Source organism: Pempheris klunzingeri, chromosome 20, assembly GCF_042242105.1.
Source record: "Pempheris klunzingeri isolate RE-2024b chromosome 20, fPemKlu1.hap1, whole genome shotgun sequence".
NCBI lineage: Eukaryota > Metazoa > Chordata > Actinopteri > Acropomatiformes > Pempheridae > Pempheris > Pempheris klunzingeri.
The window spans coordinates 6,061,713-6,077,114 of NC_092031.1; the positions used below are offsets into that span (position 1 = coordinate 6,061,713).

The window sequence follows — 15,402 nt, forward strand, 5'->3', positions numbered from 1 at the left end:
AAAAAACACCAATAAAAACACATTTCTACAACGATTTGGGTCATAATTACTGCTTTCACTGGCCTTTATAAATTACACATAAATGTTGTTATATTCAGCAGTAGAGGGGGCGGGCCTCTGATGCCACACCTTGACGTTGCTCAGGTAGTTACCTGGCAAATCCACACATTTTTTTATGCTCAGGCATTAAAAGTTTATATACTGTTTTGGCTTAAATCGCTCTCGTTGTGCTCATTAGCTTTTTAATTATGACATCTCACTTTGTGTCTTTCTCCCTCTTATGTGCCACTGCAGACTATATTTAAATATAGATATAACAATTCATATGATACAGTAATAAATCAAACAGAGTTGAAAAAAAATAAAGAAAAAAGGGTACCATAGTTCCCCAGACCGTATCTTAAGAGACAGGTTAAGAAAAAATATTTTTATTTGATTTTGCCATAAACCAAAATACACATAACACACATGTTCAGATGTAGGCGAGACAAAATCAGGGGGAAATACATACACTAATATCAGAATCAGAATTCCTTTAATAATCCCCTGGGGGAAATTGCTCCAAAAAGAATAAGAATAAACTTCAAACACAAAAGTAAAAATATAAATATATAAAAGTATGTATATTATAAGTAATATAATACCAGCAAAGATTTCTGTGCCTGTTCTCTCTCAGTAAAAGAAAGATGTGTCATGTCTCCATATGAATTACGCAAAATACAAATAGTAATCTGCACGATCAAAAACATTAAATGCATTCACTCATCTTTACCTGTTTGTTTGTTTTTTACTTTTAACATCATGTAATAAATTGTGCTCAATGTTGTCTTCCACTCATTAAAACGACCTTTATCCAAAACAGCACTATACTTAATATTACCCATAAAAACCTGCAAATATTCCAGCGCCTTGCTATGCATGCATTTATACATATGTGCTCCTGTTAAATAGGAATTGGTAGCATTTTAAATCTAACATATATTTGACTGTAGTGATAGAAATTGCAGTCAACTCTTGATTGTACATTTACTGCAACATTTAAAAAAAAACAAAAAACTTTCTCTTACAAAGTAAAGCTATCTCACCAATTTCTAGACGCAGTCTGATTAAGTAATTTATTTTCATTTGTTAGTTACGAGGGCCTGAATAAAAGTTGGTTTTTATTAGATTTTTACTATTAATTTACACTTTTTCACATTTCACTGTCCAGATGGTTTACTGCCATGACACTCCAGTACAATAGGTGGCGGTATGCAGCGTGAACTTAACTGACATGAACCACGAAGAAGAAAGCGTGACGTCACCACTTCCGCATTAGCCGGCACAGCAACAACATGGACGGGGCGGCTGAAATTAGCGAAGGAACCGGGTTTACCTGCGAAAGCGGCTCCACCAGGATACAAGAGCGACTTCAGAGGCGGCACCAGACGAGGATAGAGGACGCCGAGCGGAGGAAGGAAGCCAAAGAGAGCCAGTCTGTGGCGGAGGAAAAGGGCGAGTATTTCTTTGGCACTTTCAACACCGAGCGGGCGTCTATCGAGGAGCTGCTGTGCGGCTGCTCCGGAGCTGACCGGGCTGTGTTGACCCAAAAGCTGGAGGAGGCCACGGCCAAAACACTCCAGCTGCAAAAGTTTCTTAATGACAGCATGTTGTTTCTAACGCAGTACGACCTGAGACAGGCCCAGGCTGCTCTCCAGAAGCTCCAGACCTCCATCGCAGAGCTCAGAGAGGAGGGTCTGCCCAAGAAGAAGTTCGCCTTTCGAGCTCGCACTAAAGCAGCAGATAAAGCTTCAGCTGCACCGGTGTCAGACACGCCCTCACCCGCAGAGCCTGGCAGCATCAAGGTGGATGGAGCTGCAGCCTCCGAGCAGTGCGGCTTCTCCAATGTGAACAATGCGCGCCTGACAAAGACAGCAGAGGAGATCCACAAACAAGACGTGCTGTTGACTCACCTGACCAACTGCAAGGTCCGTCTGTTCGGCTCCCCCAGCACGCTGCACCTGAAACACATCGACAGCTGTGAGATCCTGTGCGGACCCGTGTCCAGCTCGGTATTCGTGGATCAGTGTAGAAACAGCACTCTGGCCTTCCCGTGTCAGCAGCTGCGGACACACAACACCGTGGACACACAGGTGTATGTGCACGTCACCAGCCGGGCCATCATAGAGGACTGTCATGGAGTGAGCTTCGCCCCTTTCTCCTGGTCTTATCCCACCCTGGAGGAGGACTTCACTGTGTCTGGCCTGGACCAGGATCGAAACAACTGGAGCCAGGTGGACGACTTCAACTGGCTGGCTGCAGGAACCCCTTCGCCTAACTGGACTGTCGTTCCAGAAGCAGACAGGAAAACTAACTGGGACCCTTAGAATTAATTAAATGCTTTCACGCCAAATACACATGTATAATCTTGCACTCACTGATTGTGCTGTGAAACAGGATGGTTTGTATGAGAGAGTTAAAGCCGCATCAAGATCTTAATATAAAAATCAACCTGTTTTATTGGCCCAAATCACAGAAGAGCATCACGTCTCAGCCCAGACGGTGCATCCACTCTGGTTTGCTTGTGCTAGCCAACAATTGAAAATAAAGGAAAACATGCAAAACTTCTAAAAGTAGTGGCTGGACGCTCCGACAAATTCAAATCAGCCTTATCACTTATCAGTGATATATTTACAGGATTTCAGCCACCTAGAAATCACAATAGAAAAACGCCACAGATGTTGCGTATGATAGGTAACTAGGGTTGCAACTAATAATAACTTTCAGCTTTTCTTAACTTGCAGATTAATTTCAACCAGTCACCAATAAAATGTTAATCTCATTCTCCTAAAGATATTTACTTTGATGTCATATAAGACAAAGAAAAGCAGGAAATCCTCCCAAATGAAGAGTTTAAACACAAGGTGATTGGTGTTTGGCTGAGATGATTTGCCTCATCAAAATAGTTTCAGAATAAGCTTCAGTCTCAAAAGTTCAGTATTGTTTGGGCTCTAATTCCTGATCAGTAATGTGCCTGTATGATCAAAATGTAAAAATACTCCATTTATCCGACATAAAGAATTTAGATGGAGGTATGACTGGAGTGATGGTGCATATGAAGGCATATTCACTCAATTACCTGTACACCCAAATCACCTTTATTGACAGGAACTAATAAAAGAAGGAAATATGAGTCATTGTTGCTGAGCACTTTTTACATTCAAAAGATCTTTTCACTAAGTAATATTTGTGATTTTCCTTTACCCAGGTATGTGCAGTGGTATAAAATCATGCTTCATTGTAGTGGATTTTGATAAATTGATAATTGGCTTGAGTAAAGGACAAGTAAAGAGCCCTGTGTTAACATTATGTGCCTTTTTGCTGCCTGCTGGTAACCATGAACAGCACCTAAAGTCTGCAGTGGCACTCTGATCGTACAGAATGTAACTGAATGTAGTCTGTAAACACAAAAAAAGCAACTTTCACTGACAAAAGAAATAAAGAGTCTTTTTTCTCAATAACACAGAGCCTTTGTTTCTTTAATTAATTTGAATTAATAAATTAATATAAAGTAGATCAAGAATGCACTTCACACAATTTTGAATAACACTACAAAAAGTAATGAATACCATTTAACATAAATGATTTAATCAATATAAAGACTGTTTAAATGTTCTACATGGAGTTAGTTAACTTCTTAACACTTTACAACTCTCCCTATTTAGCATTTAAAGGCAGTAGATAAACACTTAATGGTTGATAACATACTATACTATACTATATATATATACTATAACTCCTGTGACTATAAAAAGGTGCACACACAGTTCTAATAATACAAACTATGTCTTTAATAGGAAAAACTGTCATCGTGACATCAGACAAAAGAGACAAGACGAGGCAAGACTTTTACATGGCAATAAGGAAAGATAAGACAAAGCATTAGCAGTATTGGCATTAGTCTCTATTGTGTGATAGAAAAAAAACAAGGCAAGTATGTGAGGACAGGCAGCATGATTTTAGCAATAAATAGCATGATTTTAAAGACATGCAAACAGGTATAAAAGGTCATTAAAATACAGAGACGGTCTGTATAAAAGATGTATTGAAAGAGGCACAAGGAGGCTGTGCATTCAATACTCTTAATAGCATTTGGCAGGAACAACAACTGTCTGACTGAGAGGTTGCAGCAAGCAAAACAACAGCTCTTGAGTCCAGTCACAGTGAAGTTCGAGTTAGAAAAGGAGCCATTCAGGGAGTAGTCTGTCTTTGGCCAGCATAAGTATCTGGCTCATGTTCCTTCCAAACACAGTGTTGACTCGAACTGTTAAGACAGCAAGTGACAATAAGACAACAAGACAAGTGAGAGTATTTAAATTAATTAATTAGCTTGCAAGATGAAGGTTTTTCCGACTATCTTATGTCCATATTTATTGACGTGTGACCATATGTTTTATACACCCAGTTTGTTTTTGTTTTTATTCAGTCATACTAGAGGGATGGTATGTGACCCTGAAGCCCTTTGTTTTCTTTGAATGGGTTACTGGGGCTTGAGTAGCAAGGCCTATTTTCTCCCCTGTTAACACATCCTGTTTGGTGTGAACTTGTGGACCCCTACCTGTCAATGGGCATACTCCATTATTAGCTTGTCACGTCCATGGTCGTTGTCAGCCTTCAGGTGATGCCATTACAGCTCCTGGTGTGTTCGATCAAGGCGACCATGACCACGTGAACGCTCAAACCAATTATGGCCCCTGACAGCGGCTTACGATCAGGCTCATCTTGTGTAGAGGGATTTCTGCAAATTGGATCAGGCTGCTTACAGGGGCTTAGCATGACGTACTGCAACTTTGAGTTTAATCATGAGGATCCTCGGCAATCCTCCACCTCTCCAGGAGAACGGGACATCACGATTAGCCTCACCTGAGTGTTAAGGAAGAAAAAACGGGGAAATAAAGCCTTATGAAATTTGAAGTTTCTGCCACAATGGGAGAAGAGATAGTTTTGGAGAAATAACGCTCCTGTGCTGCTTCCGTTTCCTCCTGGGTTCTTCATTTCTACTCTTTTGCTGTGGGATGGATTACAGGCTGAGCTGACTCTCCTGTCCTGTTGGACCAGCCAGAGGAGACCCTGATAGGAAAGAGACAGGGAACTGAAGGCTTAAGAACACTTACCTGAACTAAGGGGTTCCTGCTGTTGTCGTTTATCATTTGATTCTCCTCTCCACAGGCAAGGAAATACCACAGGTTGAACGATGGCTTTGATGTTGGTCAAGTTTGATCTGAAGAAGCGAGTGAAGCTCGCTCAGACGGTCTGGTTCATGTACTGGTTCGCTGTGATGGCCGGCGTGCTGGTCTTCAGCATGGGCCTGTTCTTTAAGATCGAGCTGCGAAAGCGCTCAGAACTTATGGACAACAACGAGAGCCACTTCTTACCCAACCTGCTCATATTAATGGGTCTAATAACCTGCGGCATCAACGCCTTTGGAGGCAAAGTCTGCTACGACTCGCTGGACCCTGCCAAGTTTGTAAAGTGGAAGCCCATGTTGAAGACCTTCCTGGTGTTCTGTGTGGTTTTCAACGCCCTGCTGCTGCTGACGGCTCTGCTGTGCTTCCTGATGAGGATCCCCCTGCAGTTCACCCTAGCCGAGGGGCTGAGGAACGGCATGAAGTTCTACAAGGACACGGACACACCGGGACGCTGCTACATGAAGAGGACCCTGGATCTGATGCAGATGGAGTTTCGTTGCTGTGGAAATGACAACTACAGAGATTGGTTTGAGATACAGTGGGTTAGCAACCGCTACCTGGACTTCAGCGCAAAGGAAGTCAAAGAGTAAGTGACAATGTTACAAACTAAATCCCTCATGATGACCTTTAAAAGATAGAGATCGTTATTGTGTGACGTGGCAGTGAATTGGCTCAAAGTGATTGTCACTGAATCTGAGTGCATCAAGGTGGAGGCCCGTCCTTTAGGGGTTGCCAGGTAGAGTTCAGTGTAAGTGGTTTTCAGGTGAAGGTAGGTCAGAGCAGGTGTATTATTCACTTTCATCCACTAAGGACCCTGAGGATTACCATCAGAGAAATTGTGACAGAAATAGGTTGCAATGGGGACGTAGCACTGGGGGCTTCGAGGGCGGAGGAGGTTACTAGGCAGTTTTATGGATAAAGTTGGGAGGAGGGGCTTTGGAGATTAGGTACTGAAAAAGATACACAAGGTCAAAAAGATATGAGGGGTTAAAAGTACACTGGTTCAGTCCAGTGATATGTGTTGTTTTTGAGACAACTTGTTTATATCTTCACAGACTTTGAGCAAGAAGTGCTGGTTAGCTTTGTGCAGAAGGTAGTTTTGAGCATTGGTGCATAATTAGTGTTTAATCTCGAGGATTACAGCGTCCATGTCCTTCAAGAATCAGTGTCCTTTCCAATCAGCAGACGACCTGGCAACACTCCAGGGACACCTTCCAGTAAAACAATTTGTAGCTGGAGTTTTAAAATCAGCGTAAACAGAGGCGGCCTGATTACAAAATAGTAACATAGAGATGAAAACTCTTACGGTTCCATCACAGGCCTATGATAGTAATCATGGAAGAGGCCTCTAGTGATGGCTTAATTTAAAGATTCCTTTTAAAAGTTTTTCCAAGTCCTTCCTTTAATATCCTTAAAAATGAGAACAACCATCAGACTAATCGATAATACCTTGATAAGTTTTCAGAACTTTCCTTTATAGAGTAGTTTTTCCTGTATGTTCAGTAGAACTGACCAATGTGTTATCTGGGACAACATTTTGGTCTTTATTAGGCGCTTCTAGGAATCACTGATCCATATCTGACCCTCTCAGATCGTAAATGATCCGATCAAACATATCTTTCCACTGACCTACTACTATCAATCACGGCCAAACACTAACACAAATATGCAGTTTCATCTCATTAACTTGCAAACATTCAGGTTTCATGTGTATTGTACTGTTGTGATGTGTAGGCCTGTGTAATAGGGATGGTATCAATAAGAACAATCACTGGTGTTTTGCTGCTTTTCTCTATTACAGAGACATTGATTTAACACTTTTTATTGTTGAGTTAACAGCTTATGGTGTTGTATTAGAGTGCCAAACAGTGTTAAGTACAATACCAAGAACACGAAGGCCTCAAAAACTTTCCTTCTGTGCTTATTAGCCAAATTCAATTAGATTGTATTCAGTAATAAAAGGATGAAATGCCCAGTGTACAACAATAAATATCACACCTAATAGTTATTTTGGTAGAAGATTAGCCCACATATACTACAAATGTTGCGTGGAAAGTTCCTGACCTTTAATCTCACCTAACTTTCACCTCCAACCCATCATAACATGACACTAACGTGACAAAATCCTCTTAGCCGCATTGGGAGCAACGTGGATAGCCAGTACCTGATGGATGGAGTCCCGTTCAGCTGCTGTAACCCCAGCTCCCCCAGACCCTGCATCCAGTACCAGATGACCAACAACTCTGCCCACTACAGCTACGACCACTACACAGAGGAGCTCAACGTGTGGAAGCGCGGCTGCAATGAAGCCTTGCTGTCCTACTATGGAGGCATGATGAACACCATCGGAATCCTGGTGGTGCTGGTCACTATGCTGGAGGTCAGGGCCAGTGACACATCAACACAAATACTCACACAAATGTGATGATTCGCCACTTCAGTTCACCTCATGTTTTTATTTTTAAAAAATGTTAAGTTTTGTTACAAAACATATACCATAACTTAGTCATGATCAGGACTGTCTCATCCACTGTGTGGGAGACAAACCTGCTGCACTTTAATGGAGGTGGGGACGTTAACCAGACAGGATTTGGCAAAATCAACCACTAATTCTTCATCTTTAAAGTGTTTTTTCTGGTAAAAATAGAGTTAGAAAACACTGCTGATAAAGCACAAATCTCAAATCTGTATCACCTGTCTGAGTAAGTTTTCTAGTGTGGAATCTTCTTCACTCCACTGCATGAAGTCATAACGGGCACATTACTGCCCCCTGAGGCCAGAGGGTGGAAAACACCCTCTGTTACTTCGGTCTGTTGGTGAATTGGTGTAGTGGGTGTTTCTCCCCCTAACTGCCACAATGAGCCCCTTTCACACTTAAATATAAAAATATATGCATTATTGGAAGTGCTTTCAACAGTAATTTTTGATTTTACAAAAAGCCTTCAAGGGTGAGGACTTCCTGATTGACCTGGTACATGTATGTCTGTTTAACTTCCTCACCTTTTCCAAACCAGCTTTTCTACACAAACACCTGAAACTGTCCCATCATTTTACTACGAAATGTGACATTTAAAGGTTGTGTTAAGACATCTAAGACACATAGATACTTTTATACCCAGCTTTAAATAATAACTTTTCCTTATATGGTTTTCGGATGAAAAAGCTCAACTACCTTATATGTATATATGTGCTGGAGGTTTCAAGTTTCCTCATCAAGGAAAGTTACGTAATGCGCTATGATTGGCTTCCAAACTATTTGTGATGTTACTAAATTATCTCATGCATGCATGTGTTAAACTGAGAAGCTTTCCTCCTTCAGCAGACGAATGTGATAACAGCCTTTTTAGTGTCAAACTCTGCTCGTACATCGTTCTGCACGGTGAAGCTCAAACATCCAAGTGAAGTAACAATTAGCGAATACATTTGTAAGTGGCTTTCATGATTAAATACATTCAGGAGTCAGGTGAATGGCCTAGCAACAAGAAGTGAGGTGAAGAGTGTATAAACATCCAAAGCTCTGACCCAGTTGGCACCTTTCCACCCGCTACCTCCGCTATCATCTATTTACACTTACTGCATCTCCTTCCCAAACAACACCGTCCTATTTTCCTAAATAAAGACTCTGCACCACCTTTGGCTTGTATGTACGAGCAGCTTACCTACAACATCTCACCTGCTACTTTCTAATCAAATGCAAATCCTTTAGCGGCCAAAGGGCATCTCTCCTTTCCCGAACTCTCTCTGGGGCCTCCACTGCCAACAGTCATTGTTGTTATTGTTGAGACCCAAGAATCTTCCCACCAGAACAGGGACAAACATGCACAGACAAATCCTTTAAATCAGTGACAGCAGGGAAGATACCAGCGGTTCAAGTTCCTTTATCACCTCAGGCAGACAGTGCGTAGATAACACCTCTGTTCCAGAAGTCCAATCAGTTGCTCTAAAAACTTGGATTTACACTGGAAGCTGATCAGACGCGCAGTCGGAGGAATCCCAGATTTAGGAGTTGTTATGTAAGCGTCTCTATGCTGACACAGATAGTGGGCTCAGAGATGGAGTAATGGGTTAATCTAGGGGAGGTGACAAGGACAGACCCACTTCCTGGAGCTTGAGCTCTCAAGCAGATCTAAAGACAAGATTCAGTCTTACTTTGCTTCTTACATCTCTAATTACAGAGTAGATACATTTTTTATTTTTGTCTTCTTTTTCCAATTCTTTGCACATACCCACACATTTCCCTTTAATCACATGCATATACACACTGTACCAACAATACACATTTTAACACATGCACAGAAACACAACTACAATAGACTAACATGTAGTTCTCCTACCAAAACTTACATCTCAGCTCTCTGATTTTGTTGTTGTCTGTCACATTGCTCTACCAAAAAAAGTTGATATTTTGATCCACAAACTCAGTTAACTAACAGTTATCAACAGATCAACTAATCAATTGATTGATTAATCTACTAATTGGTGGATCTCAAAGTCAAAACTTTTATCATTTGAAATAATGATGATAATACAGCTTTCACGTACTTGAGCCCTGATTTTAATAATAGTACGTCCCTTAAGTCAAACAACATTTGATTCATTTAAATGCAGTTTAGACAGTGGCTATAGGGAGTTCCATTCGTCTTATGACAACATAAGCAGTTAATCATTTGGTGAGTCCTGGAGTTTTCTTCTTCAGTTCTTATGTAGTAAGGTTAAAAAATGAAGACTTTATAAGTCTGTCTGACACGTGCTCTGTCTGTTGCAGTTTGCTGTGACCATCGGCCTGCAGTACGTGGACACCTCCCTGTCCACCCTGGCTAACCCAGAGGACCCGGAGAGCGAGAGCGAGGGCTGGATCCTGGAGAAGACGGTGAAGGAGACGTTCACCGACATCATGGACAAAATGAAGGCCATGGGCAAAGGCAGCAAGGTGGAGGAGGGGGATGAAGCAGCGGTGGCCACGGTGAGCTGAGTTAACCCCGCCTGCAAAAACTGACACAACTCCCACCTGAAGAGGAGAGGAAGGGGGCGTGTGAGATTACTATGTTTTTCTACCTGCCCACACACACACACACACACACATCCACACATATATATTTGGCTATGAACTCCTTTTAAATGTTTTAAATGGACTTCTTTCAAAGGGACTCCCTGCACAAATAATTAAAAACTGTATATTCATACATAGAGAGAGATAATGAATAGGATGTTATGGTTTTTCATCTTGGTTTCCCCCAACCTAACAAATCCATCTCAGGCTCCAAAGAGATTTACTCTTCTGGTGTCCAACACTCTGTGGGTCTGGATCTTTGTTATTTCCAAGAAAAATGCAAGATGGTGAATGAAGTAAATGTGATACGTATTGATAAATGTCAGATGCTTTGCAATCACAGGTAAATATGTAATTTTTCCTTTGTAATGTTGTCAGATAGTTTGGTGGGGACGGTGGTTGCTATGCAAACCCCCCCTCTAATTGAAGCAAGAGGTGCAGATGAAAGATATTTACAGCCCAAGTTTTATTTTTGTTGACCTGTATATAGTGCTTTGGCTTGTAGCTGATATTATATATAGACAAAGCAAACAAATCAAACCCCCCTCTCAGCTCTTTTTATACTCCAGTCCACCTTTGTCCACAATGAGGACTAGGTAGCTCCTGAGATGGAGTGAAATTACGAATCGAATGACTCGGTATGAATTATGCATGAATGTTGCGGCACATGGTCGAAGAGCGAGGCATGGGAACTGGGATGCGAGCCCTGGAAAGAAGCTGGGCCAACTCTAAACCTGTGGAGGACGACTGAAATTGGCAGCTAAGTCTTGGCTCCTGACCCCTGTACTGTAATCTCAGATCCTCTTTGATGTCCTCCTTTTGCATTCAGTATCTGTATATGGACACATATGTATGTATACTCTAACAACTGGGTTACTGTATTTGTACATAGTGTAGAAATGATGAAATTATTTAACTTTTTTAAAGAAATATATAATGTAATTAAGCTAAATCTTTTATTCAAATCCATGTAAAGTTTGTTTTTCCATATGATTTCTTTTTTTGGCTTTGCGTGTCTGTGTAGAGGAAGAGATTATGTGGTTGTACTCACGAATAAAGGACTTTAGAGATGTGATTCGACAATGAAATGAGGACGTTGTTGTCTCGACCTTCAGTCGCACAGACCTGAGATCAAGAGATGCTGCATGCTGTGAGTGCCGCAGGGTTCCTGATTAAGTCAATAGGATGAGAGCAATTATGGCATTACTGCTTTCACATGGACATGGGATGACTCTTCACATGTCCAATGTGAGGACATGAGTGGGCAGGGGGAGTGCACCAGATGCATTCAGGAGTAAAATAGTGTACGCACATGTATTTGTAGGTGACTTTTCTAGGTGAAAGTTTTTCACTTGCATTTTTTTTTATTGATTTCTTAAACAACTTGACATCTTTAAGCCTTAGATCAGATGTAGAATGAGTTTTGACTTCAGAGAGTGCAAGTGGCAAATTCTTCAATACCTTCAGCCCATATATCGATAAGTAATGTATCTAATATGAGTCGGTGCATCTGCATGTGAATTGAAATTCATATATTCTGCAAAGCCCAGACATGAAGAATAAGGAGACACAATATGACAGCCAGCATGGCTTAGTTAGAGCAGATGGGGGGCAGAGGGGCTGTGAAGAGTCAGCAGGAATGGTAAAGAGGCCAACTCTGAGCGGTATTTTTGTTGGCCCAAAGCACATAACCAGCACTGAGTAGATAAGAAGCCTAATCAGCTTTAGATTAGCATGAGCCCCTCAACCAGGTGAGCAGGTGATGTCCCGCAGCATGACTCACGTCACGGAGGCACAGAGAGCCAGAAAGAGAAAGGCAAACAGGAGAAAGTAACGATCAGAGCAGAAGAATGAAAATGTATGTCAAGGAACACGAAACAGGCTGGTTTCATGTAAAATAAGGATTTTCCACAGAAAATGATGTGTGATACGTACAGTGGTGGAAGAAGTACTCAGATTCTTCATCTAGAAGTAAAAGCATCAATACCACAGTGGAAATGAACTCCATAACAAGTGAAAGTCCGGCACAAAAGCAAAATAAACTTTAAGCATCAAAAATGAATGACTTCTTACGATGCAGCAGAACGGCTCCTTATAGTGCTGCGTCACACTGATATTATATCTATGATATAATATTATATCTATATCTATCTATCTTTTTTACTGGTTGTAAAACAGCATTCTAATGTTGTAACTATGAATATCTTAAATACCAGCCTTTCATATATGTATGTAGTTTGATCTGTAATGATGTATCTTAAATGTTTATAGGTTGTGTTAATATTGACTTAAGTTTTTAAATAAGTACAGTCAAGTGCAATATTTACCTTTGAGAGGCAGCAAGTAGAAAGCATTAAGTAGCATAAAGTAATTAAAGGTTGTACTTAAGTGCTATGCTTTAAGAACCACTGAATAGAAGGTTAACAAGATATTTTTAATACTTTTTACATGTTTCTGAATTCCCTGGCTTTTCACACATGTGAAATACAATTTGTGGAAAACACTGAGTCATTTTTTAAAAAGAAAAATAGATATTAAATATCAGCTCAAAATGTCAGCTACTGTCAAAAAGATCATCCTGTTTTAATAAAAGCAAATACATGTAGTGGAGTAAAAGTAAAACCTTCTCCTGGATGTATAAAGTCAAATAAAAGCCACTTGTTTTATGACCAAAGAGCTCTTATTGATCTCGGCTACTGTCTGGCTACTTTTATTTGATAGTAAAACATTTGTAGAAGAAACTAACTTTGAAATACAGATTTGGCCAAAGAAAACCTTCGATCTTCCTTCCAAACAATCCTTACTCGTTAAAACCATTATACTGTAGCTGCTCACACATCTATTAACCATCCTCTAAGAGACACAAAGAAGCACCGACAGCAGGCTGTGTGTCCTCTGGATTCTGCTGCTCTCTTTTGGTGACTGCAGGTAATAAAATCATCCTGACTGAGTGTGACTCAAATCCATTAATGATCTCCGACAGTAATCAGCTATGTAGTTTGGCTTCCAGCTGATTCACTCTCTTTCCCACCACAGTCTTGTCTGTGATTTCACCGACACTCACACTGTTTTGCTCCACGTTTGCAGTCAGTTTTGACACTCTGCCTCTTCAGATGTGATTTATTCATTTACTCCAAATGTCTTCCAAACTTCCACTGTGTCTTTGACAAATTTGCTGGCATGAATCAACACTCTGGCCTCTCAATGTGAAAAGTTTCAGTTGCATTAATAGTCCACAAGAGGGTGTCTTTCCATCAGTGATAATGTCACCACGGTGGCCTCCCCACTGCTGGAAAACCTTTCAGGTGAGGAAAATGTTCTAGTTTGGCTTGAGGCTAATAAACATGAAACCATTGCAGTAAAGTCATTTTATATGTACTGATGTAAACACCTTAATATGACCCATTTCATTGATGGGATCAAACCCTAGACAATACCTCACTTAAAGTAGCAAACATTTTGGAGAAAAACTAAATGAACCAAGGATGGAAATAATGATTATTTCCACCTTTAATCAATCTGTTAATAACCTCTTTGATTAATCAATTATATGTTTACTGTTTAAAATGTCAGAAAAGAGTGAAAAATGACCATCACATGCTTCCAGAGCTCAAGGTGACGTGTTCAGTTTGGTCTTTTTGTGCGACCAAAACCCAAAGACATTCTGTTTGTAATCATGCAAATCATGTGTAAAGCAATAAAAGATAACAGGATTTTATCATTATTTATCTCTCCGTGTGAAATCCAGATGAATGAATAAATCATATTGAGCACAACATATAAGATCTAAACTAATGGAGTCTTAGTTGTCTAAAGCATTATATTAACATTAGGACTTCAGCTATTGTTTTCATTTTTCATTAATTATTCATTCATATAATTGTTTATTCTATAAAATGTCAGAAAACAGTGACAAATGTCAATTCATATTCCCCAGAATCCAAAATATTTAGTTTACAATGATACAAGACGAAGAAAAGCAACAAACAGTCAAGTAATCAGTGAAACGACTACTTGTCTCCCAACTACAATAATTTCTAAACTGTATATAGGAGATTGATTTTTTTAAAAACAGCTACGCATCCAAAATGTGACTAATTAATTAATGTGAACTATTAATTATACATAGATGGATCCACAGTGGTGAATATATGCAACATTTGAGGCATTTATTAATTATTCAAAGTGATAATGAACATGCGAGGTGTGATGTCTTTACAGTGAAGCCATGACTGACATGTGCTCCAGCGCTGACCACGGTTACTGGTCGACCTTGGCGCTCCAGGCAAAGGTCAGGAACGGTGCTACGTATCACATCTCACTCTGCACTTCACTATGGGCTGAATAAATATGGCAGACAGAAAGAAAAGCAGAGACAGAGGCACAGAGAGAGAGAGAGAGAGGCCCGTGACTGGTAGATGTGTGGCCTGCTCAGAGGGGCATTGTTGGAGCTATGAGAGGACAATGCACTGCCCCCGCCCTGAATACTCGCCATACCAGCTGACCAGCCATTACCAACACTGCTGCCCCATTACAATTCCTGCTGGCCTGACATGCACGCACACACAGACACACACAACCACACACACACAAACACACACAGCCTCAATCATAAGTTTAGTCTTACAAGGCAAAATCACTCGGCATATAACAGTAGACAGAGGACAGAAACCAGGTGGGAGGCCAACAGCGCCTGACAAAAGGCTTAAGTCAAGGCATGCATGGGCACACATATTGTCTCGCCTATGTGTGTGTGTGTGTGTGTGTGTGCGCGCACGTGTGTGATTTACAGCAAGTTAAGTTTAGACCATCGCACCTATCTGTTCCTTCAGCAGTAACATTTCAGCTGCAGCAGCCACCCAGAGAGAAGCAACGCACACATCACACCTTCTTATTATTTCAGGATGCTTGACAAAAGTCCTGAGGCTGCAGGGTGTGAACGGGAGAGTTTAGTGTTGTGTGAGGGGCTGAGGTGGAAAACACATTCAGATCATTTGCTTTTGTTAAATTAGCAATGCCACACGGTAAAGTCATGTCGGAGGTAATTCTTACTGCTCCTGACTGTTGCATGGTTTAATCTACTGGAACAGTTTGGTGATCAATTGATTAGTAAAAAAGCAGAAA

The 15,402-nt window shown here is 40.8% G+C and overlaps 2 protein-coding genes across 2 annotated transcripts; both read left to right on the forward strand.

Annotated features, from left to right (window-relative positions):
* The first annotated feature begins 1,323 nt into the window (after positions 1 to 1,323).
* tbcc (tubulin folding cofactor C) lies at positions 1,324 to 3,500 on the forward strand. The gene is made up of 2 exons (XM_070851834.1): positions 1,324 to 2,493; positions 2,534 to 3,500. The coding sequence occupies exon 1, from the start codon at positions 1,335 to 1,337 to the stop codon at positions 2,364 to 2,366; it is 1,032 nt and encodes a 343-aa protein (XP_070707935.1). The 5' UTR covers positions 1,324 to 1,334; the 3' UTR covers positions 2,367 to 2,493; positions 2,534 to 3,500.
* A 1,733-nt stretch (positions 3,501 to 5,233) lies between these two features.
* prph2a (peripherin 2a (retinal degeneration, slow)) lies at positions 5,234 to 10,200 on the forward strand. Its single transcript, XM_070852315.1, has 3 exons — positions 5,234 to 5,814; positions 7,362 to 7,608; positions 9,994 to 10,200. The coding sequence occupies exons 1-3, from the start codon at positions 5,234 to 5,236 to the stop codon at positions 10,198 to 10,200; spliced, it is 1,035 nt and encodes a 344-aa protein (XP_070708416.1).
* Positions 10,201 to 15,402: the final 5,202 nt, after the last annotated feature.